The sequence below is a fragment of the Phyllostomus discolor genome, chromosome 8 (genome assembly GCF_004126475.2).
Source record: "Phyllostomus discolor isolate MPI-MPIP mPhyDis1 chromosome 8, mPhyDis1.pri.v3, whole genome shotgun sequence".
Taxonomy (NCBI): domain Eukaryota; kingdom Metazoa; phylum Chordata; class Mammalia; order Chiroptera; family Phyllostomidae; genus Phyllostomus; species Phyllostomus discolor.
In genome coordinates this window covers 42,272,086-42,299,548 of record NC_040910.2, presented here as the reverse complement: position 1 = coordinate 42,299,548, position 27,463 = coordinate 42,272,086, and the positions used below count along the sequence as shown (strand labels likewise).

General features: G+C 38.3%; 3 protein-coding genes across 3 annotated transcripts; all 3 read left to right on the top strand.

Annotated features, from left to right (window-relative positions):
- The first annotated feature begins 1,129 nt into the window (after positions 1 to 1,129).
- LOC114503651 (putative gustatory receptor clone PTE01) lies at positions 1,130 to 5,366 on the top strand. Its single transcript, XM_028521298.2, has 2 exons — positions 1,130 to 1,315; positions 4,383 to 5,366. Exons 1-2 carry the CDS (start codon positions 1,251 to 1,253, stop codon positions 5,323 to 5,325), a joined length of 1,008 nt encoding a protein of 335 aa, XP_028377099.2. The 5' UTR covers positions 1,130 to 1,250; the 3' UTR covers positions 5,326 to 5,366.
- Positions 5,367 to 8,210: 2,844 nt separating this feature from the next.
- Positions 8,211 to 15,284, top strand: LOC114503650 (putative gustatory receptor clone PTE01). The gene is made up of 2 exons (XM_028521297.2): positions 8,211 to 8,379; positions 14,291 to 15,284. Exons 1-2 carry the CDS (start codon positions 8,237 to 8,239, stop codon positions 15,222 to 15,224), a joined length of 1,077 nt encoding a protein of 358 aa, XP_028377098.2. The 5' UTR covers positions 8,211 to 8,236; the 3' UTR covers positions 15,225 to 15,284.
- Positions 15,285 to 19,472: 4,188 nt separating this feature from the next.
- LOC114503484 (olfactory receptor 18-like) lies at positions 19,473 to 27,050 on the top strand. The gene is made up of 2 exons (XM_028521095.2): positions 19,473 to 19,589; positions 26,055 to 27,050. The coding sequence occupies exons 1-2, from the start codon at positions 19,561 to 19,563 to the stop codon at positions 26,995 to 26,997; spliced, it is 972 nt and encodes a 323-aa protein (XP_028376896.2). The 5' UTR covers positions 19,473 to 19,560; the 3' UTR covers positions 26,998 to 27,050.
- Positions 27,051 to 27,463: the final 413 nt, after the last annotated feature.

Here is a 27,463-nt window from a genome sequence, read left to right as displayed (position 1 = left end):
TATGAATGGGGGGAAGTCTGGATGGAAATAAGCTACAAAGGTCCACAGCAATTATCTAGTAATGGTGCTAATATCCTTAATATGAGGGAGACATTACAGATAATGAAAAGGGTGTGGGATTTGAAGACAGCCCCACCTATATCTTAGCAAAAATTTGAAGGGACAACTCAGTGCACTTTGGATTTCTCATCAGTAAAATGTCAACCTATGGAATGGGCAAAAACACTGCAAACCATATGTCTGCTAAATGGTTAATCTCCAAAATATTGTAGGAACTCCTACAACCAAATAGTAAAAAACACAAAAACCAACCCCCCCACAATTAATAACATAATTTAAAATGTGCTAAGAATTTAGACATTTTTCCAAAGACATGCAAATAAACAACAAGTATGTGGAAAGTAAGGCAAATCAAAACCACACAGAGATGTCATTTCACACCTGTCAGATTGGCTATTATTTTTTTAAAAAGGTAAGTGTTGCTAGAACATTGGGGTGCATAGGTTCTTTTGGGTTGGTGTTTCAGGATCTTTAGGGTATAATCCCAGCAGTAATATTGCTGGGTTAAAAGGCAGTTTCATTTTAGTTTTCTCAGGAAATTCCATATTGTTTTCCACAGACAATCATACTTGAACATCAATAAAGAAAAAAAAAGGTAAATGTTGGCAAAAATGTGGAGAAATTGGAACACTTGTACCCTGCTGGTGTAAATAAAAAATGCATTAGCCACTGTGGAAAACAGTATTAAGTTTCTTAGAAAATTTAACAAACTTAGAAAAAAGAACTACTTTTAAAAAATTAAAAAATAGAACTACTCTATGATCCAGCATTTTGGTGTATGTTAATTTAAAAAGTATGTCTAAATTTTTTATTAACACGTATAAAACTTTAAAGTCAAACGGAGGAGTAGTGGTGAGATTACTGCTGAGAAGTGAAGGGACTCGGACCCTACAAGGGACACTTACACTTCTTATGATTCTATTCCATTAGTATTAACAAGTCCTCAGAGATTGGGATAATGTGGACCAATTTGGCTAATTATAAGCTCTGTGCATTAAGCTCTCAATCCCACACAACTTCAAATAAGCAGCTTGTGCCCTGCAGCCTTTCACTTCATTGGATTCAGTACAGTTGGATATGCTTGTGTGTCTTCTGTTCTCAGAGTCATTGTATGCATCAGGGGGTCCATGCCTGACTCTGTCTTCCTGCAGTCCTGAGAATGGGGCCTGAGCCTTCATCCTTCACCAGGCATGGGAAGGGTGATGATGGGTCATCATTCCTTTCTCGTGCCCCAGCATGGAGACAGCCCAGTTCAGTGAGTGCTATTAGAGATACTGGATACAGGAGGAACTGGGGGAACGTTGTTTCTTCATCATCAGGATAAGCAGCATAGTTGGATTGGGAGGCCCCAATATACAGTTTCAGCTCAGAGGCCTATGTAGTTTATGCTCTTGGTGCTGGTGGAGATCTGAGAGCTCTGATTCAGAATTCTGTTTCCCTTCCACACTGGTTGTAGCTCCTACAGTCATCTTTTTCACCGGAGCAGGAAATGAATCCCTCTAAACTGTCACCTAAGCCTTTCAAACTAATGATGAAGATGAGTGGCCAAATGATGCCAGATGACCACATATATATCATGAGCATTTATTCAAGAGTCCCAAGTTTCAGGCTCTGAATTAGGTGCCATATGCAGCTTGTTTGTTTAAATTTTTTTTTCCTTCAATCCACACCAGAGAATATGTCTACCTATGAGAGGGAGGGAGGGAAGGAGGGAGGGAGAGAGAGAGAGAGAGAGAGAAACATCAATATCGGTTGTCTCCAGAGTGTCCTCTGAGTGGACATTGAACCCATAACCTTTTGGTGTGTAGTGTGATGCTCCAACCAACTTGAGCCACTTGGCCAGGGCAAGGATTATAAATTTTTAATATAACTTCTAGTAGATCATGGGATTAAATGGAATGAAGCCAGGTTTTAATCAGTCTGACTCCAGATATGGGGAACCTGGCTAGTATTCTCTCTTTGTTAACCCAGCCAACCATTTCACTTTCTGGTTATTTGACACAGAAACCCTCTGCTCATTGTGCTTTTCTCTTTGGAGTTTACTCAGAGACCTCAGTGGGAGGCCTCTGTGAATTATGGCAGTAACATAAGGGGTTATTGGTTTTTTTATGAATAGTAATGCACTTTACATCCCAGTTTGAAAATCTGAGATAAGGAAATATTTCCCCCTATATAGATATGAGTTTCATATGGAGCTATCATGGAATTACTATAATGAAATACTTTAGAAATGTTTCAGACTCTCTACCTTAATAAGCATGTAGTTGACAGCAACTGTTATTTTTTTTTAATTGGGAAAAAAATGTAGTCAGTAAAAGGTAAAATTGAACTTGGAAGATATTTACAACACAAACAACTATTCACCATACAAGAAATTCTTACTTGTATGATACGGAGAGAGGCAAAAGAACTTTCATAGGATTGCCAAAATAAAGAATTGATAAATAAAGTTAATTCCTTAGGTAACACTATGTATGAGTTAAAATATTACATCTAGATATATGTACTTCACAGAAAGATTTAAAAACAATATTGTAGTTAACAAGAACATTTCAGAGGCCATGTGTACAGTAATGCACTACTTATGTATATTTTCAAGAAAACTCTTTAGAAATACATAAATGAACACTAACATTACAGAAACACTAGAAGAAAACACACTCACCAAATTAGTGACAGTGTTTGCTTCTGGGGACAGGTATGTAGGGCAATGAGATCGTGCAGGAATTTAAAGAAAACAAATTTTATTGGTAATATTTCAAATTTCTATAAAATATGAATTTGGAAGCAAATATTTTCAAATGCTTATATTCCTAATATTAAATAGAATGATAATAGATAATGTTATTTTCTATTTTCTAAGGGTCTGTAAATTATTGTAAGGCACTGTTACTACCACTAAGAACTGTGCATGTAGAGATTATTGTTTAACTGCTTCTAGGCTACAGCCAGGGCATCAGTACATTTTACAATATTCATGGTTAAATGTAATAATCAAGTAGGACTGAGACCCACAGATCTGAGTACTTTAGGTTTAATTTAATTAAAACAACCCAATAATTTCAATTATTATCCCCATTTTACTGATGTGAAAACTTCCCAGGTGTTTCTTACATGGGTCTCTGTACCTTTCTCTTTTGTATTGTATTTTTCCCAAATGAAATTATTTTGTGATCTGTCAAGAGAAATGAAGATCAGGGTTGGTTTCAGGAAGTTGATTTAAGGAGGATTGTATTTAAGAAAAATTGATTTAAAATAGAATTGATTAAAGGAAAAGGCATAAGAAAATTTATGACCTGGTTTGGGGGCTTCCCATAGTCCTAAATTCCTTGATTGTTAATAAGAGTTGGATTCAATGGGGACACTCTATTTCCAAATAGTTAGGTTTAGAAATACATGTAAGCACTTTCACCAAGCCACTGCAAAACAGAGGCCAGAACAATAACAACAAACAAGAAGCAGTGTTAAACAGCAGTTGTTTTCCTGAGATTCTGTAGCATTGATATCGAATCCTGCATAGGCTGAGAAGTAGGAAGCAAGTTTTTTTAAAAGTTACTAATTATTGTTTAATGATTGAGAGCTGCACAGTACACTGATGCCACGTCTGGGGGTCAGTGATGCTGTATGATTTTGTGCGTTTAACCAAAACACAGTTACCAAAATTTGAAGTCTACCAGGCCAAGTGAGGAGTTATATTGGAAAGGTTTTTTAAAAGAAAACCCATATATTTTAGTGAGCACATATTTCCATAGAGGAGAGAAGCCAGAAATCCAAAAGAGTGGTAAGAACTGATGAAGACAATTAGCACATAAAAAAATGCCTTCTGATTATAAACACTTGACTTTAATTTAAAAAGCAGGTAATATAGTTCTAGTAATTATACATTTATCAATGTTCTAAATTTAGGGACTTTTTTGTATTGTATTTGAAAAAAATAATGGCACTGTTAAGTGTTTAATTAGAATCATTTTTTTTTCTTAAAGGGAGAAGGACATTTTTCATTCAATATGTTTCTCTGAAAGAGTAGGCTGTATTTTATGGTGTTCATGGATTTGCTATTTCTAAATGTCTTTGTTCCTCTAACATTTTCAAGCATGTTCTTTAAAGTAAGTGTGTACAGAAAAAGTGAATAACATGAAAACCAATGAAGAAACAATTTTAAGAAATTTGGATTTGAGATACTGAGAAATATTGCTGTGGGCACTGGGGTGTATGAACTCAGTGTGAATACTTGTAAATTGTTTGACTCCAAAATATAGCCACAGCGCTGGATCTCCATTTACTTGTTTCCCCTTTTCCAACCTTCTTTTCTTATTCAAAAGCTGTCCAGGCTACACAGAACCACAAAATCTCACACATGCCTCAGAATTCTTCCTCATGAGTCTCTCAGATGATCTGGAACTGCAGTCTTTGCTCTTTGGGCTCTTCCTGTCCATGTACCTGGTCACTGTGCTTGGGAACCTGCTCATCATCCTGGCCGTCAGCTCTGACTCCCACCTGCACACGCCCATGTACTTCTTCCTCTCCAACTTGTCCTTGGCTGACATCGGTTTCACCTCTACCACCATCCCAAAGATGATTGTGGACCTCCAGACTCACAGCAGAGTCATTGCCTATGGGGACTGCCTAACACAGATGTCATTTTTTATGCTTTTTGGATGTTTGGATAGTCTTCTCCTGACTGTGATGGCCTATGATCGGTTTGTGGCCATCTGTCACCCTCTGCACTACTTGGTTATTGTGAACCAACGCCTCTGTGGTTTGCTGGTTTTGGTGTCATTTTTCATGAGCCTTTTGGTTTCCCAGATGCACAATTCAGTTGTGTTACAACTTACCTACTTTAAGGATGTGAAAATTTCTCATTTCTTCTGTGACCCTTCTCAACTCCTCAACCTTGCCTGTTCTGACACCTTCACCAATAACATAGTCATGTATTTTGTTGGAGCCATCTCTGGTTTTCTCCCTATCTCAGGGATCTTTTTCTCTTACTATAAAATTGTTTCCTCTATTCTGAGAGTCCCATCATCAGGTAGGAAGTATAAAGCCTTCTCCACCTGTGGCTCTCACCTGTCAGTTGTTTGCCTGTTTTATGGAACAGGCCTCCGTGTGTACCTCAGTTCCACTGTCTCACTTTCTCCGAGGAAGTGTGCAGGGGCCTCAGTGGTGTACACTGTGGTTACCCCCATGCTGAACCCTTTCATCTATAGTCTAAGGAATAGGGACATCAAAAGGGCCATGCAGAAGCTCTTAAGCAAAACAACTTGATCTCAGTACTTGCACCATCCATTTGAAGTGGACGTTGGAAAATGCAGCAGAAATAAATGTCAAGACTTAAAAATCCTATCTCTCTCATCATATCATTTTTGTAGCTCTCATGTCTTATTCTGGGATCATTCGTATATCATAATTGCTGCCAGACTGAATCTTTTTAAGAAATTTTTACTTATTGATTTTAGAGAGAGAGAGATTAAGAGAGAAACATCCATTTGTGTTCCTTTTATTTATGCATTCATTGGTTAATTTTTGAAATTTTATTTTTTTTGAGAGAGAGTGCATAGTATATCAATTTGTTGTTCTGCTTATTTATACATTCCTTGGTTGATTCTTGTATGTGCCCTGACAAGGGATTGAATGCACAACCTTGGCATATAAGGACAAAGCTCAAACCAACTGAGCACCTGACCAGCCTTGCCTGACTGAATCTATGGCATTGATGGAGATTTCTGTAGTTTAACAATGGTGACCCAATCATTCCAGAATGATGATCAATTTTTTAAAAAGATTTTTTATTTATTTATTTTTAGAGAAAGGAGAGGGGAGAGAGAAGAGAGGGAGAGAAACATCAATGTGTGGTTGCCTCTCATACACCCCCTATTGGGAACCTGGTCGGCAACCCAGGCATGTGCCCTGACTGGGAATTGAACTGGAGACTCTTTGGTTCACAGGCCGGTGCTCAATCTACTGAGTTGCACCAACAAGGGCAGAACAATTTTTTTATAGGCAAAATTTAAATTTTTGACAGCTCTGTGTATTTTCCATACAAATTTATCATCTATCAACTGTTTATGCAGGTATGTGTGAGATCCCTGTCTCTGGTTCTCAACCTTGGCTTTTACTGAAAACATCTGAGAAGCTTAAAAATGCTGATCACTGGACCTTATCACCAGTTATTCTGATTTAATTGGACCGGGGTATGGTCTAAGCATGAGGATCTTAAAACTATCCTGTTGGTTATAGTGTGCAGTGAAGTTTGCAATCTACTGATCTAAGTCAGCTCTTTTTTTCCGCAATGGCCTTTGTGTCTTGGGTCCTAACTGCTCACAGAAAATCCTAGGGAGATCAGAGCTCAAAGGGGGAAAAAGATACAAAGAACCCATTGCAGCAATAAGCAATGTATTTTTCCAATTATTACAGATAATATTTCTTCAAACACTCTCTATACCATACAGCTGGGCATGTGTGCTTATAATGAAGTTATTGTCTCTGCTCCAAACTCTCACTTCCATGCTTCATGATTCTGGATTGGGGCTCTTGAACCACTGCTCAATTTTCCATCTTGTGTTCATCTTACATACTTTCAATAGTGGTAGCAAAAGTCAGTATGTTGTAAAAACTCAACTTTTTCCCTTAACATCCCTTAAGTCCTTGGTGTGGTATCTTCTTCCTTCACTTATAATTGCTATGTTACTGGTTTTTTCTTTGCCTTGCAGTCCTTTAATAACTATTTAAGTAATTCCCTATATTAAATTTTCTTCATCAAAATGACTGGTTTCTCTTTTCTTGACTAAACTCTGACTGGCATTGTGATATGGGGTATAAAAGTATTTTCTGAGGTGTCTGCAACTGGCAGACTGCAAAATATGCTCAGGAAGAAAGGAGGTTGTAAATGATGTGTCTTAGCCACAGATATACACCTGGAAAGTCAGTGGTGATATCATTGATAGTTGCTGTGTTTTCTAGTGATGTCTGAGAATCATGAACTCACCAAGTCATTATGGTTAATTTATCTTATTTCACATTACTGTAGAATTGCAAAAGGCCATGTTGTCAGCAAGGGGGAGTTCTTTCCTCTTAGTACTAATGGTCTGGTTAAGACCTCAGTTTATTACCATGTTTTCCTGGATTCTTTCATAAAAACTCAGCCTTTGGGTTCCTTTAGAGTTCTATAAAATGGTATCTAAAGTTTTCTTCATGTCAATGACAAATCAGTCTCCACATTTCTCAGCAGAGAATCTCTGAATCAGGAAGCCTGCATGGATAGGATTTAGAGGGTTACAACACACTGCTATCCACATACATCCCACTTTATCCACTAGAAAAAAAGCCCCAGGTAAACCCAAACCACATTTTCTTATAGTTTTCAAGAGCTGAGAACACAAAGAAATATAAAGAAAATAGATTCTGGAGTGAGTTGATTCTTTTCTAGTTAGCAGAAATCAGAACTTCTGGGGACATTTGTTAAATTTGGCTGTGAAATGGCTGCAAATTGGCTGGATGTTGAAGGAGGAGCTGTCCTGGTATAACAGAAACCAAGGGGTCTACTTGAGACTATGTGACCAGAAGTAGTAGAGTGAGGTCTGCAGAAGTGTCCAATGGAGACGAAGGTCTATCCATTTGCTAGGTTGTCTCCAATGAATTTTTGTTGAGTTTTTGTTGTGTGATGAATTCAGGACTGTGCTGGAAAGCCAACCCAAGAAACATCTAAAGAAGTGAAAATAAAAAGTTATCCTTAAAGACAAATAACTGATAAAATGGAAATAGTGTCACATTCTTGGTATAAAAGACCTAATTCTTCATAGACTTCATGATTAATAAAATGGATTTACAGATATCAAAATCACACATAAAGTGGTTAAACTGAAAAAAAAAAAAAAAGCCTGAGTTTTATGTTAAGATCTTGTAACTTGGAAGTAAGAAGCAAGGAGTACAAGTGATCTTTCTCCTCAGGAGAGGAAGGACCAAGATTCTCCAAGGATATTTGCTTTTTTTCTTTTCTACTTCCATTAATATCAGCAAACTCCCAGAGATTAGGACAACATGGACCAATTGGCTAATTAGGAGATTTGTGTATTGAGATTTATACCATTGTAAATAATTGGCTGGTGTCTTCAGTCTTTAGTTTTGCTAGTCTTAACTATAGTGGCTCCATATCTGTGTCTCCTTTCTTTGTGGGCATATGCATCAGAAAGTCCCAGCTGGAGTTTGTTTTCCTGTCAGTCCTGAGGAGGGACCCCAATCCTTCATTGAATACAAGGCAGAAGGGCAGCCTATCCATCTGTACTCCTTGGTCATGTTCCAGCAGAGATGCAGTCTAGCCCAGTAAGTGCTGTGGAAGATGGTGATTGGAGAAGGAAGGGTTGGGAGCATTATTCCTCCCCAACTAGACAAATGTGACAGTTGGAATAGGTAGATGAGAGGGCACTAATATACAAATTTCAGGTCAGAACTCTATGGAGTTTGTGTTCTTGGTTCTGCTTGGAATATGAGAACTCTCATTTAGAGTTCTGCTTCCTCCCTCATTGGTTCTGGCTCTGGTTGGATTCTTCCTCACCACAGCAGAAAATGGGTCTCCCTAAACTCTCCCCTAAGCACTCCAGAGTGATCATGAGGGTGATGATGAGCAGGATGACATTAACCATAACATCATGTACTTCTGTTGAGGGCTTCCTAAGTGCCAGGCTCTGGGGTAGATGTTTTATGTATTTTATTTGGTCTCATCTGCATAAGTTCTCCCAAATTATAAATGCATATTATTATTTGATATAAAAGTGAAGGAGTATAGTATTTTATGTAACTTGTATCAGGTCATGAGTTAAAAAGAGTTGAAGCCAGGTTAGAATCTGGGCGGTCTAACTCCAGACTCAGGGCATCTGGCCAGACTTCTCTGCCAATGCAGTCATTTCATTTTCCTGTCAATCCTGACCAAGAACCCCCTGCTCACTATGCTCTTCCCTCTGGAGTTTTCTGGTAGACCACAGTGGAAAGCCATAGGTAGCGTTTGCTGCATCAACTATAGAAAGGATGGTTGAGACCCCAGGCAAAGGTCATAAAAAGAATTGGCACATGATAATTTAGGGCAGATCTCTCTCTTGTCCTCACTCTTGTATTTCACTTCAACTGTCTACGTCTTCCTCTGTTCTTATAATCAACCCACTCAATTAAAAAGGATACAAGGACAGAGTCTTGGGGTTCATTCCTTCTCAGGATACTGAAAACAGTTAAAAAATGTACCTCAGATGTACCTGTGGTTAAGATCTCTGTGCCTCTGCTTAAAGCTTTCAGAAAGTCTGGGCACAATTAAGTTTAGTGCTTCAGAGACTGACAATTTAATTCCAAATCCTGTCTGTCTAACTTATTATTAGTGTGTTATGGGGAAAGGTCTTAGTACCTTTGAAACTTGGGATTGTCATCTGAGTTGAGTCCTAGTTGACACAACTTCACTGAATAAAGATTAAACAAAGAATGGATGCTCTCCATGTAATAAATAAGTGATGGATGCATAAGGTAAGGGCAAAATAAATTTTAGATATTTATTATTAATAGTAATAAAGCTAATTCTCGTGTCATTTGACTTAAGTATCTGGTGACTTGAAGTTATGGTTTCCTTGCTTCCCTGACAGGACATTTTACTTTTGTTTATACAAGTACATCCTCCGTATATGGAGGGAAATGACTAAGTCTCATTTGATTTTGATCCCTCACTCCAGGCCTATACTTTGTTGGCACAGAGGAGGCATCAAAAACAAAAAATCTCTGTTAAATATTAAATAGACTTTTCCATTGTTTGATATAGAAACAAAGTGGGAAATATGGATTCCACACATTTGACCATTCATGCCAGTGTTTTCATCCTTTTCAGGAATGTCCCATAGGACTAGAGACAAGATAAAACAGTGTGTGTGTCTATGTAATAAACTTTTAGTGGGATCTATTATTTTCCATTGAATATTATAAATAGTATTCAATGATTTAAAAAAAGAGGCAGAAAAGAAGGGAGCAGTTAATCTTATTGTATGAGCTGAGCACATTTTAGGATTTTGTGTCATTCCATGCTCTAGAGACAGGAAACCTGTCGACATTTCTACCATAAAAATGGCATTACATTTTTGGAATTGTATTTTGTTACTAAACACATTATTTCAATAATGATTGAAATTCTTTGTTAAAAAATGGCCAAATATTTCTTAAGTTCCAACCTTCCCTTAGGTGCAACAGATGTTTTAGAGATAGATGTTTAACTCTTCATTTCAAGAAGGAGCACAAGCACAGAGAGATTCAGAGACTAACACACACTCCACAGGAGTGGGTGAAAATCCAGCACTTAAAATTTGAACTCCTTATTCTAGTACCAGGGCTGTCACTTCCATTTTAGCTAATGAGTAGTTCTTTCAAACCTAGTTGGGTCCCAGATGAGAAATGGAGATAAAAAATTTAATTCATCCTCTTTTGGTTCAGTGAGTTGACCTGTGAATTCTGACAATGAGCCAGTGGTTTAGAGGTACCATAATGTCACCAACATTGTGGAAAATAGGGTTTTCTATAAATAATCATGCATTTTACAGTCCAGGCTTGAAATCCAAGAGGGAAAATAAATTCCTATTGAATGTGAAAATTTCATGTGCAGCCATCATGGAATGATTATTACAAAGCAGACTTCAAGGATATTTTCAAACGCATACCTTTATAATAAGAGAATGTAGAGGATAGAAAATGATTTCTGTATTGGGATAACACATATTGTCAAGTACATATGAGTAAAATTGAACAGTTATTAGAAGTTGAACTGCTAATCACCACTAACTTATCAATACAAATTCTCACTTCTGTGATGTGAAAAGAGGTGCAAGAATTTTATAAGATTGTGGAAAGAAGCAACTGATATAAATAATAATATAATATAAATATAAAATATATAATGTAAAATAAATATTTAATACATAAACAGAATATATTAAATTATAAATGTATTAAATCTATATTTTACATTTGTCAGGTTTATATTAAAATACATAAATATAAATTTATAAAATAAATAAAGTGTTCCCTCACATAATAGTGTGTATCAGTAAAATGTTTAAAGTTGATGTACATACTTCACAAAGAGACTGAAATTCAATGTTGCAGTAAACAAGTACATTTCAGAGGCAACCTGTATAGTATACTGTTTAGGTAAGCTTTTAAGAAAACTGATTTTGGATACATAAGTCAACATTGACAAGAAAACATGCCCACAAAATGGATGGCGCTGGTTGTCTATGGTGGATGAGTTATATAGAGAAATGGGATTGAATTAAGATACCAAGAAAAATCAAATTCTATCAGTAATGTTTCAAATTTTTATACAATATGAGATCTGAAGCAAATATTGTTAAATGTTTATATTTTTAATGTGGGTGGTGGGTATTAATGATAGTTGCACATTAGGACAACCAAGAATCTCATATGTACAGATGCTGAATAAATTAGTTCTAGGCTGAGGCCACAATATCTGTATATTTTTATTTTTATTTTATTTTAAAAATATTTTATTTTTTTATTTTTAGAGAGAGGAGAAAGGAGGGAGAAAGAGAAGAGATACATCAGTGTGTGGTTGCCTCTCATGTGCTCCCTGCTGGGGACCTGGCCTACAACCCAGGCATGTGCCCTGACTGGGAATTGAACTGGTGACCCTTAGGTCTGCAGGCTGGCACTCAATCCCCTGAGCCACACCAGCCAGGTCCTGTATATCATTAAATAACCACAGGCATATATTCAATCAACTAGAAATAAGGACCACTGGTTTAAGTAATTTAAATTATTTTTAAAAACTTTTTTATGATAATCCTGTAAGGTAAGTTAATTATTATCTCAGATGCATTTGCATTCCTCTATTTTTCATTTTTTCTACAATTAAATCATAGTGCACCCTCCACCACCCCCTCCCCCCCAAAAAGGACTTTCAGGTAGCTGAGTAAGAGAATTGCATTCCCTGTATCAGGAAGGATTGACATGAAAATCTGTTATCTAAACATAAGAAGTCTGGGTCTTAAAACTGGTAGTGGAACCTCCCCAGTGCTAAAGTGTGAAGTGCTCAACTGTAAATAGGAGGGATTATGGTCATAAAAATAAAACCAAAAGGCATATGAAAAGGTTTTCAACATCACTAACCTTCGGGGAAATGCAAGTCACAATCACAGTAGGATAACATCTCACACCTATTAGAATGGCTATTATAACAAAAGAAATAACACATGTGTGAAAAGGAATATAAGTATTGAATTGTTTAGGTCTACATTCCAATAATTTCAATCATGGGTAAAACAAACAAACAAGCAAACAAACAACCAAACGAGTGTTGGTGAGGATGGAGAAAATGGAACCCTGGTACACTGTTGGTGTGAATGAATATTGGTACAGCCATTATAAAAACAATATGGACATTCCTTAAAAAATTAAAAAGTGGTACTAATTAAAATAGAACTCCCAAAAGACTTTTAAAGGACAACTCAGACATTTGAGTAATCACTTATTTCTATGAAGAGGAGAGAAGACCCAAGAATAATAAAACTCATGAAGATAACTATCACATAAAAATATTTTCTGATTATGAACATTAAACTTCATTTAGAATCCAGATTACATAATCATGTTTATAGAGTGTTTAACATTATCTAAATAAAGAGACTACCTAATTAGCACTGTATTTGAATAAAAGAAGGCATTTTATCTACTTCCTAATTTGTATACATTAGAATGATTTTTTTTCCTTAAAGGGGAAAGAGTATTTCTTTTTTTTTGTTTTTTTAAAATATTTTTTATTTTAATTGTTGTTGCAGTACAATTTTCTATCTTTTACTCCCATCCCAACCCACCCACCCAGCCCTCTCCTCCTCTCTCCCATTTCCACCCACCCCTAGTTTTTATCCATGTGTCCTTTATACTTCTTCCTGTAAACCCTTCTCCTTTTCCCCTGAAATTCCCCTGAAATTCCCTCTCCTCTTCCCTCTGAACACTGTTGGACTGTTCTCTATTTCAGTGTCTTTGGTTATATTTTGCTTATTTCTTTGTTTTGTTCTTTAGGTTCCTGTTAAAGGTGAGATCATATGGTATTTGTCTTTCACCACCTGGCTTATTTCACTTAGCATAATGCTTTCCAGCTCCATCTAAGCTGTTGCAAAGGGTAGGAGCTCCTTCTTTCTTTCTGCTGCATAGAATTCCATTGTGTAAATGTACTATAGTTTTTTATCCATTCATTTACTGATGGGCATCTAGGTTGCTTCCAACACTTGGCTATTGTAAATTGTGCTGCTATGAACATAGCATAGGTTCTTCTGGATTGGTGGTTCCACTGTTCTTAGGATATAGTCCCAGCAGTGGAATTGCTGGGTCAAAAGACAGATCCATTTTTAGTTTTCTGAGGAAGTTCCATACTGTTTTCCACAGTGGTTGTACCAGTCTGCAATCCCACCAACAGTGCAGTAGGGTCCCCTTTTCTCCACAACCTCTGCAACACTTGTTGTTTGTTGCTTTGTTTGTGATGGCCATTCTGATTGGTGTAAAGTGATATCTCATTGTGGTTTTAATTTGCATCTCTCTGATAGCTAGCGATATTGAACATCTTTTCATGTGTTTCTGGATCCTCTGTATGTCTTCCTTGGAGAAGTGTCTATTCAAGTCCTCTGCCCATTTTTTAATTGGGTTGCTTGTCTTCTTAGAGTGGAGTCATGTACGTTCTTCATATATTTTGGAGATTAAACCCTTGTCTGAGGTATCATTGGCAAATATGTTTTCCCATACAGTTGGTTCTCTTTTTATTTTAATATTGTTTTCTTCAGCTGTGTAGAAGCTTTTAATTTTGATGAGGTCCCATTTGTTTATTCTTTCCTTTATGTTTCTTGCCCTGGGGGACGTATCAGTAAAGAAGTTTCTGCGTGAGGAAAGACTATTTCTTATGAAATATGCTGTGTTTTCCTGTAATTATGAATTTGTTATCTCTAATGTTCCTGCTCCTCTGATTCTCTTCAGTCAATTTTCTGGAAAGTAAAGTGTGTATAGAAAGAGGTGAATAACATGAAAACCAATAAAGAAACAGCTCTAATCAGATAGGGTTTGTCATACTGAGAAATATTGCTAAAGGTACTGGGGTGTATGACCTCACAAGTGACCCGCCTGAATACAAAATATGGATGCAGTGCTGTGTGCTCATTTACTTCTTTTCTTTATTTTTCAATCCTCTTTTCTTTTTCAAAAGGTGTCCACAAAATCTCACACGTGTCTCAGAATTCTTCCTCATGAGTTTCTCAGATGATCCGGAACTGCAGTCTTTGCTCTTTGGGCTCTTCCTGTCCATGTACCTGGTCACTGTACTTGGGAACCTGCTCATCATCCTGGCCGTCAGCTCTGACTCCCACCTGCACACGCCCATGTACTTCTTCCTCTCTAACCTGTCCTTGGCTGACATCTGTTTCATCTCCATCACAGTTCCGAAGATGATTGTGGACATCCAGACTCACAGCAGGGTCATTGCCTATGGGGACTGCCTGACACAGATGTCTTTTTTGATCCTTTTTGGATGTATGGATGGTATGCTTCTGACTGTGATGGCCTATGATCGGTTTGTGGCCATCTGTCACCCTCTGTACTACCCAGTCATCATGAATCCATGTCTCTGCTGCTTGTTAGTTTTGGTGTCATTTCTAATCAGCCTTTTGGACTCTCAGCTGCACAATTTGATTGTGTTACAACTGACTTGCTTCAAGGATGTAAAGATTTCTAATTTCTTCTGTGATCCTTCTCAACTCCTTCATCTCGCCTGTTCTGACACCTTCACCAATAACATAGTCATGTATTTTGTTGGCACCATCTCTGGTGGTGTTCCACTCTCAGGGATCTTTTTTTCATACTATAAAATTGTTTCCTCCATTCTGAGAGTCCCATCAATAGGTGGGAAGTATAAAGCCTTCTCCACCTGTGGTTCTCACTTGTCTGTTGTTTGCTTATTTTATGGAACAGCTTTTGGGGTTTACCTTGGATCAACATCGTTGCCTTGTCCTAGAAAGGATGTGGCAGCCTCGGTCATGTACACTGTGGTCACCCCCCTGCTAAACCCATTCATCTACAGCCTGAGGAACAGGGACATTAAGAGTGCCCTGTGGAGGCTCCACAGCAGAACAGTCTCATCTTAGTATCTGTTTGCACTTTTTGGAGTGTGGTTGGAAAAACTAGTCAAAACAAATATGTAGACCAGTGAATACTGTTTCCTTGGTCACATTCCTATCTAGTCCCATGGTTTTCATTCCTCTCCTTGCTTCATATATGAACTTTACTTCTTTTAATTTGTCTTTAATTGAGTTGTCAGAGTATGGGATCTTTTGTACATCATAATAAATGCATGAAAGGGTCTGCTCATTGACTCTGGTATCCAGGTGAAGTGCACAATTCTTATATACTTAAACTTTACATCTTTCCTCATGGTTTTAGGGCATTTTCCATACAATTTTTTGCATCTGCCACATCTGTTTATTCAGCTAATTTCTGAGAATGTAGTTCACTGGGTTTCTTTCTATCTATCATCTATCTATCTATCTATCTATCTATCTATCTATCTATCTATTTATCTATCATCTATCATCATCATCTATCTATGTTTTGTTCCATTCTTAAAAATATAACTATTTTTTTAAGTTATATATATATATTTTTTTTGTTTAAGCACAGTTGTCTCTATTTTCCTGCCACCACTCCCCCCACCCCAGTCATCCCCACCTCCCACCCTCGATCCTAACCCCCTTTGGTTTTGTCCATGTGTTCTTTATAGATGTTCCTGAAACCCTTTCCCCCTTTTCCCTCCCATTACTCCCCCCACCTCCCCTTTGGTTACTGTCAGTTTGTTCTTAATTTCAATGGCTCTGGTTATATTATGCTTGCTTCTTTGTTTTGTTGATTAGGTTCCACTTATAGGAGAGATTATATGGTATTTGTCTTTCACTGCCTGGCTTATTTCACTTAGCATAATGCTGTCCAGTTCCATCCACACTGTCATAAAAGGTAGGAGCTCCTTCTTTCTTTCTACTGCATAGTATTCCACCAACTGTGGATTTTATTGGAGTTCCCTGGAGATTTTTATAAATACTGATGATTGGGTCTGTTGGAGTTCATCAAGAAGATGTGACTGCCAGTTGACCCAAGAGCTGGACTCGGAGAATCAGAGACTCCTTATCTCCTCCCTGTCCTTGGAATGTTTCACTTGCCTACACTGAGCTAGAAGCTGACCCAAGGGTATAGTCTTGAGGTAAGTATGTATTGCTGAGATTATCTAGATATTATACATGACTGAACCCAGTTAAGGTCATGTATAAGGTCATGTACTTTACTGTACATAAGCTTTTAAGATTTGATGGGCAGGTGTGTAGATCTATTTGTTTTGTGGCTGCCCAAGACAAGCTTTGTCTGTAACTCTCTAATGAAAATTGCCACCTACCAATCTGGAATGACCTACTTCTTCCTTTGGTTTCTTCTTGCCCTCCATGCATGCGGGCCAGTTCACATTTCACCTGAAATTTCCTTAGATTGCAAACTAATGGGATCCCCCTTGTCAAATATTAGTTGACCATATGTGCAGTTGTTTATTCCTGGGCTCTTGATTCTGTACCATTGGTCTCTGTGTCCACTTTTAATCCAGTCCTACATCCTGTTGTGGCTGATATGAGTAGTGTCTGCACTTCTTCCTTGTTTTTAGCTGTGTCTTTATGTCTAACTTTTGCTCTTCCTTGGGTGGGGTGAAAATGAAACAGGTCCTTGCTATGGTGCACTAAAAGGCTAGAGAAGCTGGTTGGTCACTCTGCTCTTTCTTTTTCCACAAGGGTAACAACTCTTTCTAGCTGGGGAGTTCCCTCTTGGTGCTGAATGGCCTGGGTGATGGTGTAGTGCCGGCACAGTGAAGCTGCCTTTCCTTTCTTTTTGCATGGTTATTCTCAGGTGTTTTGTTCCATTGTATTATTGAAGTTTCTTAGGTGGACTCCTGTACTTTCCCAGAGCTTTTTTTGTTAATAGATTTAATTGTTGATTTTTGTGTGGGAATAGAGGCTGGTGTCTCCTATTTCATCATCTTGGTTTTGCCACATTTTCTTTCTACACACAATCTCTTAATAGCAGACCAATCTCTAAATTCATCATCCAGAGTTCTCTGAGCTAGGAGGAATGTGTGAGTAGAATGTGGGAGGTTGCAAAGTACCATCATTCCCATATTCACTTTATCAACCAGAAGAAAACTGAAGCAGGCCCCAAGCACATTTATTTTAATTTTAGGATCTGCAAAAACAAAGTAAGCTAAAAAAATACATCCTGGAATACAATGAGCTCTTCCCAATGAGCAGAAATCAGAAGCCACTGGGACATTTGTTGAATTTGGGCACTGAGTGGCTGCAGCTTGGTGTGATGTCAATGAAGGGACCCCAGTGATGGGATAGAGACCATACAGGCTTTTTTGGACTACATGACCTGAAGGAATATGGTGTGATCTGCTGAAGCACCAAATCAGAGGTGATTTCTACTCATATGCCAGTTTATTTGCAGGGAAATTTTGCTGAAGAGCATTGTGGTGTAATGGATTGTGGACTATGCTGGGAAGCAGAGACATATCTCCAGTACTGTGGTGCGTAGAAACCAATGTCTTGATAGAGGGTGAGGCCTACATGCTGGGGAGATTCTAATCTACTCTGGATTCTGTGTTCATGCTATTGTGGACGCCTATCTTCTGGGGTGTGCCTTGGGTCTACTGACTTGCTCTCAATTGACACAACATGGCAAAACTGATGAGGTGTCACTTCTGATATTAGGGTACAAAAAGGCTCTGGGTTTCATATTCCTGGACTTTGTCTCTTTGTTACTTGTCCTACTGGGAGCCAATGGTCATGTGTGAGCTTCCCTATGAGAGACCCATGTGGCAGAGAACTGAGGAAGACCTCTGGCCAACAGCCCACAAGGAACTCCATCCTTTCAAGAGTGTCTGGGCTTGGAAATAGGTCTCTTCCCAGTCAAACTTTGAGGACTGTTGCCCTAGCTAACACTTTGATTGCACTCTTGTTACATACTCTGGCTTATTGAAGAAAAGTGGCAAGTTATGAAATAAAGTTTGTAAGAGTCAATGGTTTTCTAGCATACCAACAACACCAATGAAAGAGAAAACTTGGACTATCATTTAAATCAGCAAAACGAAACAAAACAAAACAACCCCCAAACAACCAAAAACAAACAAACAAACAAACAACCCCACAAAACCCAAAACCCACCAAAAAAAAAACCCCAAAACAAAATGAAAAAACTAGCTTGACTTGGGGTGGTGAAAACACAATACAATATACAGATGATATAATATAGAACTATATACCTTAAACCTATACAATTTTATTAACCAATGTCACCCCAATAAATTCAATTAAAAAAGAAAAAAGTGAAAAAAAAAGATTGGAAATGTACAGTGCTGCAAAGAGCACTTTGCACATAGTAAACTCTCAATAAATAATTCTTTTGTCTCTTAAAAAAACACCTTGCTCTGGCCAGTGTGGCTCAGTTGATTGGAGCACCATCCTATAAACTGGAAGCCTGTGAGTTCAGTTCCTGGCCAGAGTACATGCCTGGTTAAGGGGCCTACGAAAGGCAACCAATCAAAGTATCTCTCACTACAATGTTTCTCTCTCTTTTCCCCTCCCTTCCCTTCTCTCTAAAATCAATAAGCATGTCTTTGGGTGAGGGTTTTTAAAAAAGCCCCTAAGAAAGGGAAATAGAAAGTTTCTTTTAGAGACAGAAATCTTTTTTCCCTTTATCTGTTTTTTTTTAAAAAATATTTTTTATTTTAATTGTTGCAGTGCAATTTTTTTACTCCCACCCCAACCCACCCACCCAGGTCTCCCCTCCTCCCTCCCATTTCCACCCACCCCTAGTTTTTATCCATGTGCCCTTTATACTTCTTCCTGTAAATCCTTTTAGAAATCTTAACTAAGAAAATAGAAATGGTTTTGGATTCTTGTTAAAGAAGGCCTAATTCTTCCTAACTTACATGATTAATGCAGTGGATTTTCAGATATCAAAGCCAAAAGGAGCCTTCATTTCCTGAAGGAAAAAAGAGCCTGCATTCTATGTTCAGGTCCTTGATTATGGAAGTAAGAAGCAAAGTGTACAGATGTGCTTTCTCCTGAGAAGAGGAAAGTCCCACATCCTTCTAAGTATGTTCACTGTTCTCCTTTTCCTCTTCTGTTAATATTAGGAATTCCTCTGGGATTAGGAAAACATGGACCAATTTTGCTAATTATGAGCTCTGCGCATTGAGCTCTGAGGGCCATACAGGAGTAAATAATTAGCCAGGGCCTTCAGCTCTTCAGGCTGTCAGTCCCATATAAGCTTCATATCTGTGTCTGTTCCTACCAGAGTAGCTACCTGCACCAGGAGATCCATGCCTGAGTCTATCTCATGCCAGTCCTGGAAAGAGAGCCTGGGTCCTTATCATTACCAAACTTCTAGGTCATGGCCCAGCAGGGATACAGCAGAAACCAGTGAGTACCAAGGCAGATGGTGGATGGAGAAGGAATTATGGAGAAACTTGTCTCTTCATTACCAAGATAGTGGGGCAATGGAGATAGCCAGGTGAGAGGGCATTAACAGGTGAAGTTGCAGCTCAGAGGCTTATGAGATTTATGTCATTTTTTTCTGTTGGGGATTTTGAACTCTCATTTGGAATTCTGGTCCTCTCCATGGCCATTCCTAACTTCCCAAGTCGTTGCCCAGACCAGAGCAGGAAATGGATTTCTCCATCTCCTAAGCACTCCAGAATATCTCGGATGCTCTGATTATAATCATGATGGTGATGTGGGGAGAAACCAGAATACCACAAGACTTTATTGAGGCTTCCTTGTGTCAGGCTCAGTGCTATGTTATGTAGCCTTAATTTTCACCTGCATGATACTCCCACAGTCGAGGCGTACATGTGATTGTTATTTTGGGATTGAGGAGAGGAGCACAGTGTTCTTTCTTAATTAGTACCTAGGTCCTGGGGTATAAAAGGGTGCAGTGAGGTTTGGATCTGAGCAGTGAAACTATATTCACAGAACACAGGTCACAGGGCAATGTCTTTCCATACAAGTTAGGTGCACATACCTATTGAGCTCTTGACATGTGGCTAGTCCAAATTAAGATGTGCTGTCCATTTAAAATACTGGATTGTGAAGAAGTGCAAGAGAAGTCTGTAGAATATCTCTATTGTGTATATTGGTAAAACTATACTTTTAAAAAAGATTTTATTTATTTATTTTGAGAGAAGGGGAGGGAGGAAGAAAGAGAGGGAAAGAAACATTGATGTGGAAGAGAAACACTGATAGCCTCTTGTACCCCCTCTCCCAGCTGGGGACTGAACCCCCAACCCAGGCATGTGCTGTGACTGGGAATCAACTGGCAACTTTATGGTTTGTGGGATGATGCCCAATAAACTGAGACAACTACTCAGGGCAAAACTATACTATTTTTGATAATGGGTTAAATAAACTGTTAAAATTAAAGTAGACACCCCCCCCAAAAAAAAATACCCACCCAGCCAACCTACTCATTCTTTTTTCCCCCTCTTTTCAGTTATCTTCAGGCAGAATGCCGGTGGGGAAATGACAGGGACTCATTTATTTCTAATTCCTCAGTATCCACACTGGGATTGGCACAGAGTAGGCAACTAAAACAAACAAATATATATTTAGAAAGTACACCTCTATATATCTCTGTATACCTCTGTTTCAGAATATATATATTTTGTTAAATATTGATTACCCACTGTTAGTTTATAGGAACACGACATGTCTGACACACATTGGGGTCTTTCCTGCTTGCTCTTTCATCCCTTCCAGGAATGTCCATGTGACTAAAGAAATGAATGAGATTCTGTCATTTCCCTCCAAGAACTCTTCCAGAAGGACTTCTGGACTAATTGAATCTAGTGAGGGCATTGTGAGAACCTCTGATTTGCAGTTGTGGGTAAACTGGGGACCCACAGATACCTACTGCTTCTGGTTGGTATCTGAAGTCAGGAGGAGAGTGGTTTTGTGTGACTGAGCCCTTACCCTATTGGATCTGACACTGCTGGCAGATAGTGTCAGAATCGAGTTAAATTAGACACCCAGCTGGTGTTGTGGAGAATTGCTTGGTATGGGTCCCCTTGCCCCATACAAATATTTGGTGACCAGAGGTGTCAGAAGTAAAATGTCCTGTGTAAAGTAAATGAGACACAGCAGGAGGTGAAAAACTGGGCAGGTTTTCCTATGCAGCCATAAATAATTCATTTAATTCTAATTTAGTCAGAGTATCCATACCCATTAGGGGATTTTTGGGGGGCAACGGGTACTGTTGCAATGCAAAATTCAGGCAAAACAATAGTTCCAATGGTCAAGGCAAAGAATACATGTTTGTCCTTTATTTTTATGTTCAAGAACCTTCCTCAGATCATAGAGGACCCTTGTTAAGATTATTGGGATCCCCAGCATTTGTTGAGAATATAAAAATATGGCAATTGGTGCATTTCAGCTGATGTTAAACTTAATTCAGAACCATGTTGAAGAGATGCAAAAGCCAATCACACACTTTGATTTTTTGTTTTATGAATTCTTTCAGTAAATTTTGGGGTTCCAATAGGGTCAAACTGTATACATCTGTTTCAGTTTTGTTTGTTTTTTGTCCCTTCTCCATACCGGGGTTTCCCTCCCCTCCCCTCCCCTCCGCTCCCCTCCCCTCCTCTCCCCTCCCCTCCCCTCCCCTCCCCTCTTCTTCTCTCTTTCATCACTGGATATGCTTCAAGGGATGTGCTCTCTATCCTATTCATATTTATTTATATTAAATTTCTTCCTCCAGAGAGTCTCAAATCAGTATCTTCAGGGTTAGAGAATTCTTCCACAATAATGGTTTATGTACCTTATGCTTAGATTAGGTTTGAATTAACCCATTCACTGTGACACAGAGATGCCATAGGTGTTTCTCTCTAAAACCCTGAGGATTCAGATCTTTACTGAGAGAAAGGCACGGGAAACTGTAGCAGCAGACATATTTAAAGGTTCCTTGTGAGCTTTCTATTCTTAGGAGGGTAGACCTCAAAATAGCACATAATGTGTACATTTCTCTCCTTTCCTTCCCACTCCCATCCTGACCCTCCCCTCCTCTCTGCTTCCCTTTGCTTCCCTTCCCTTCCCTTTCCTTCCCCTCTCTCTCTTTCTCTGTCTCTCCCTGATTCTCTCTCTAATGCCTACTCTTTTGTGAGCAACCACCCAGTTAACCTATATTGTGCACAGGGTATACTGTTTCCCTGAGTACCCACAGGGACCAATGCCTTGTTGAAATAGACAACCAAATCAGGGTAAGAATCTTTCCCCTGACCCTAGCGTCATTCACATTTTCATGCTAAGACATCTTCATACAGATATGTCTGCTTGAGACACAAGACCCAGTGCCACATTAAGGAAAGATCCAATTTCATAGTCTTGTCTCTAAAAGCCAAGTAATTATTAAAACTTCTAAGTCAGGTCAGTTAGATCTATAAGAAAGACTTGGAAAGACTCAACAAATGCAGCACAGTGCAGCACTGTCTAAAATACAAGCTTGCTAGCAGGGAGTAACTCAGAGTGCATGCTTGACATCACATAGCCAAGCCAGAGCAAGAAAAGACAGACTTGCAATGGTGGTGGTCATCATTTCAGTGCTCCACTCACTACATCAAGTGGAGTGGGCACTCTACAGAAATAGGATGGACTGTCACCCAAAATTGGGCTTGGATGTTGAGGCTGAAAATGCCACACACATATGAGTATGAAAACTTTTAATAATTTTTTAAAAGATGTTATGTATTTATTTATTTTTAGAGAGGGAAGGGAGGGAGATAGAGGGAGAGAGAGAGAAACGTCGATGTGTGGTTGCTGGGGGTCATGGCCTGCAACCCAGGCATGTGCCCTGACTGGGAATCAAACCTGTGACACTTTGGTTTGCAGCCTGCACTCAATCAACTGAGCTACACCAGCCAGGGCTGAGTATGAAAACTTTTAATCCTAATATGAAGATCTCCCTGTCTGTAGAGAGCACAGCAGCCCTTCTAAGCTGGTCTGAAATGCCATGACAGGTCAAGGAAAATGGCTTTAAAAAAAATCTGGGTACAGGACCCATGGACATGGACAATGGGGTGGGGATTGATGGTGGGGAGGTGGTGGGCTGGGCGGGGGCAAGCAATGCAGAGAATGGTGGGACAACTGTAACCGAACAACAATAAAAAAACAGCAATCCAAAAACCATCATGGTTAGGATGTGGGTTCAGAGTGAGTTCCTGCATATGCAAATCTTTCCCTGTCACCAAAAAGGGAGGAACTGGCCTTTTTTTAAAAGTGAGGTATGATCAACATACGATTAAGTAAATGCTGAAAATCACTTTGTATCCCTATCAGTACTGACTGAGAGTACCTCTTTTTTTGTATCTTGGTCAAAACCAGGTATTAACAATCTTTGTCAAGTTGATAGATGAAAAATAGTATCAATTTATTTTGTTTATATTTCCTAGTTAGGCTGAAGATTTTTTCTATATTTTTGGCTACTTACATTTCTTCTTTTGTGACATGACTATTCATATGTTTTTAAAAACTTTTTGATTAATTCGTAAAAACTTTTTATATTTATTAAGGATACTAACCCTTTGTCTACAGAAAAGTAAGGTATGGTTGACATGTAACATCATATTAGTTTCAGGTGTACAACAGAATGATTCAGTATTTGTACATATTGCAAAATGATCACCACAATAAGTCTAGTTAAGATCTGTCACCATACATAGTTACAAAATTTCTTTATTGTCATGAGAACTTTTAAGATCTATTCTCTTAGTAACTTTTAAATATGAAACATAATATTTTTTATTTTATCATGGAATTTTATTTTAAAATGTATTTTATAACATGAACAGTATAGAAAAGCTCAATGATTTTATTCTAACTTACAAAGAAGACTACTGGAATTAAACTAGGATCTATATATCCTTTCTCCAAATAATGTTTGAAATTTTGAATATTTAATCTATAGTTATGCAATCAGTAATAAGAATTATTCTAAGGTAAGAAGTTTATGAGGCAAGTATAGAAACAACCTGTGCATGTACATGAATATTAAATTCTTATATACTTGAAAATATGCTTAGTTTTCCTAGAATTTGCTCCAGCATACCACTATTTCTCAAGCGTTCCTAGCTTGTTCCTACATCTTTTTTAATTTTTCAATTACAGTTTACATTCAGTATTATTGTGTGTTAGTTTCAGATACACTGCATTGTGGTTAGAAAATCATGTACTTTACAGAGAAGTTCCCCCAGTATTTCAAGTGCCCACCTGGCCCCATACATAGTTATCATGATACTATTGACTATATCCGCTATGCTGTAGTTTACATCTCTGTGACTATTCTGTAATTACCAGTCTGTACTTCTTAATCCCTTTACCTTTTTCACCCAGTCCCCTAACCACCCTCCCCTCTGTCAACTGTCAGTCTGTCCTCTGTATCTGTGAATGTGTTTCTATTTTGTTAGTTTATTTTGTTCATTAGATTCCACATATAAGTGAAATCATATGGTGTTTGTCTTTCTCTGTCTCACTTATTTCACTTAGCATAATACCCTCCAAGTCCATCCATGCTGTGGCAAATGGTAAGATTTCATTTTTTAATGCTGGGTAGTATTCTATTGCATAAATGTACCACAGTTTTTCTAACCACTCATCTATTGAAGGGTGCTTGGGTTGCACCCAAATCTTGGCTATTGTAAATAGTGCTGCAATGAACATACGGGTGCATATATTCTTTCAAGTTAGTGTTTCGGGTTTCTTTGGATATATACCTAGAAGTGGAATTGCTGGGTCACAAGACCATTTTATTTTTAATTTTTTTTGAGGAATCCCCACACTGCTTTCCATAGTGGTTGTACTAATCTGCACTCTCACCAACAGTGCACCAGAGTTCCTTTTTCTTTGCATCCTCACCAGCACTTGTTTGTTGATGTATTGATGATAGCCATTCTGACAGATGTGAAGTGGTATCTCATTGTGGTTTTAATTTGCATTTCTCTGATGATTAGTGATGCTGAGCATCTTTTCATATGTCTATTGGCCATCTGTATGTCCTCTTTGGAGAAGTGTCTATTCATGTCCTTTGCCCATTTTTAAATTGGATTGTTTATTCTTTTGTTGTTGAGTTGTAGGAATTCTTTGTAAATTTCAGACATTAACTCTTATCAGGTGTACCATTGGTGAATATGTTCTCCCATTCAGTGGCTTGTCTTCATTTTGTTGATGGTTTCCTTTGATTTTTAGTTTATTATTAACTGTAGTCACCATGCTGTACATTACACCCGCATGACTTTTTTATTTCATAACTGAGGAGCCAAGGCTTTCTTATCAGCTAGCCCAGATGTTGCAGAAGGGGCAGAGAGAGAGAGGGGAGTGGTTTGAAAACCATTAGTAGCCAAACATCGCACACACAAAAAATGAAGTCAGATACTTTATTACATAGCTCTTATAGGGTATATATAAATAACACAAATCAAGGGAGTTAATTGCACTGCATTTGGATAAAATACGTTTGACTGCTTATTAGTGTCCTTGAACTAAGGACACTGATAAAGAACAGTTTTTTTTCTTTAAGAAAGAAGGATGTTTCTCATTCCTTTTCTTTCCTTCACAGGAAGGGACTGATACGTTACTGTGTTTATGATTTATAAATCTCTAAATAACCTTATTTCTCTAATTTCTTCAGCCCATTCTTTCCAAAGTGATACATGTAGTAACAGGTTAATGGAGAAAAATCTAATATGAAAAGAGTTCTAAGAAGGTTATTTGTCATAACTGAGAAGTATTACTAAAGGAGAATGGTTCATAAGTATGAATACTTTATGTATGAATTGCCTAAATACAGACATACTGATGTGCTTGTTTTCTATATACCAACCCTCATGTATCTTCCAAAAGGTGTCTCTGCTATGTGGAACCACAGAATCTCACAGGTACCTTGGAATTCTTCCTTCTGGGGTTCTCAGCTCATCCAGAACTTCAGCCTCTAACTTTCAGCCTCTTCCTGTCCATGTACCTGGTGACCATGCTGGGGAACCTGATCATCATCCTGACCATTGCCTCTGACTCTCACCTCCACACTCCCATGTACTTCTTCCTCTCCATCCTGTCTATGGCTGACATTGGCTTTACTTCTACCACCGTGCCAAAGCTGATTTGGGACATTCAAACTCACAGCAGAGTCATTTCCTATGCTGGCTGCCTGATTCAATTGTCTTCTTTCTATTTTTTTGGGTGTTTGGACAGTGTACTCCTATCTGTGATGGCCTATGATCGGTTTGTAGCTATTTGTTATCCCCTGCACTACCCAGTCATCATGAACCCCCACCTCTGTAGCCTGTTGGTTCTGGTGTCTTTTTTGATCAGCCTTTTTGACTCCCAACTGCACTACTTGATGATATCACAGCTTTCCTTTTGCACAAATACAGAAATTCCTCATTTTTTCTGTGACCCTCCACAACTCCTCAAGGTTGCTTGTAATGATAACTCTAGCAATAAAATATTAGTCTATTTTATTGGTGCCATCTTTGGTGGTATTCCAGTCTCAGGGATCTTTTTCTCTTACTGTAAAATTCTTTCCTCCATTCTGAGAGTCCCATCCTCAGGGGGGAAGTATAAGGCCTTCTCCACCTGTGGCTCTCACTTGTCAGTTGTTTGTTTATTTTATGGAACAGGGCTTGGGGTGTACCTCAGTTCTGCTGTCTCACATTCTTTCAGAAGGGGTGCAGAGGCCTCTGTGGTGTATGCTGTGGTCACCCCCATGCTGAATCCTTTCATATACAGTCTGAGGAACAAAGATATAAAGAGGGCCATGTGGAGGCTCCTCAGCAGAACAACCTAGTCTCAATACTTGGGCCATTGTGGATTTTTTGTCTGTGGATTGGAAATGACTGCAAACCCCACATCTGGAATTGGCAAACATACCTCTTTGATTATACGATTTTTGTAGCTCATGGTTTTCATTCCTCTTTATCTATTGTATCTGAAAAGTGCTTATTTTGACACATCTTTAATGGGATTAAAGGAGTATTCTGGGATCCTATGTTTGTCAGAAATCACCTCACAATTGAATACTATTACAACTATGGAATCTTCTGTATTTGTTGTCTAGGATCCAGGCAACCTGTAAAAATTCACAACTCCCTTTTAATGTGTATGTATATGTATATATGATTCTCAACTATTTTCACTGTCCATGTCTATTTTTTCATAAAACTTTGTCTTCAAACAAATGTATTAGTGCAGGTTGTGATTAGTGCAGGTCACTGACCCACAATTTAGACTTCCTATTGGAAGCATCAGATGAG

Excerpts from the sequence above, each read along its gene's own strand:
- LOC114503651 (XM_028521298.2), top strand. The coding sequence starts at position 1,251 with ATGGGAAGGGTGATGATGGGTCATCATTCCTTTCTCGTGCCCCAGCAT. Across the intron at positions 1,316-4,382 it reads CATGGAGACAGCCCAGTTCA|CTGTCCAGGCTACACAGAAC; the intron begins GTGAGTGCTATT and ends CTTATTCAAAAG.
- LOC114503650 (XM_028521297.2), top strand. The coding sequence starts at position 8,237 with ATGCATCAGAAAGTCCCAGCTGGAGTTTGTTTTCCTGTCAGTCCTGAG. Across the intron at positions 8,380-14,290 it reads CAGAGATGCAGTCTAGCCCA|GTGTCCACAAAATCTCACAC; the intron begins GTAAGTGCTGTG and ends CTTTTTCAAAAG.
- LOC114503484 (XM_028521095.2), top strand. The coding sequence starts at position 19,561 with ATGGCCCAGCAGGGATACAGCAGAAACCA. Across the intron at positions 19,590-26,054 it reads CAGGGATACAGCAGAAACCA|GTGTCTCTGCTATGTGGAAC; the intron begins GTGAGTACCAAG and ends ATCTTCCAAAAG.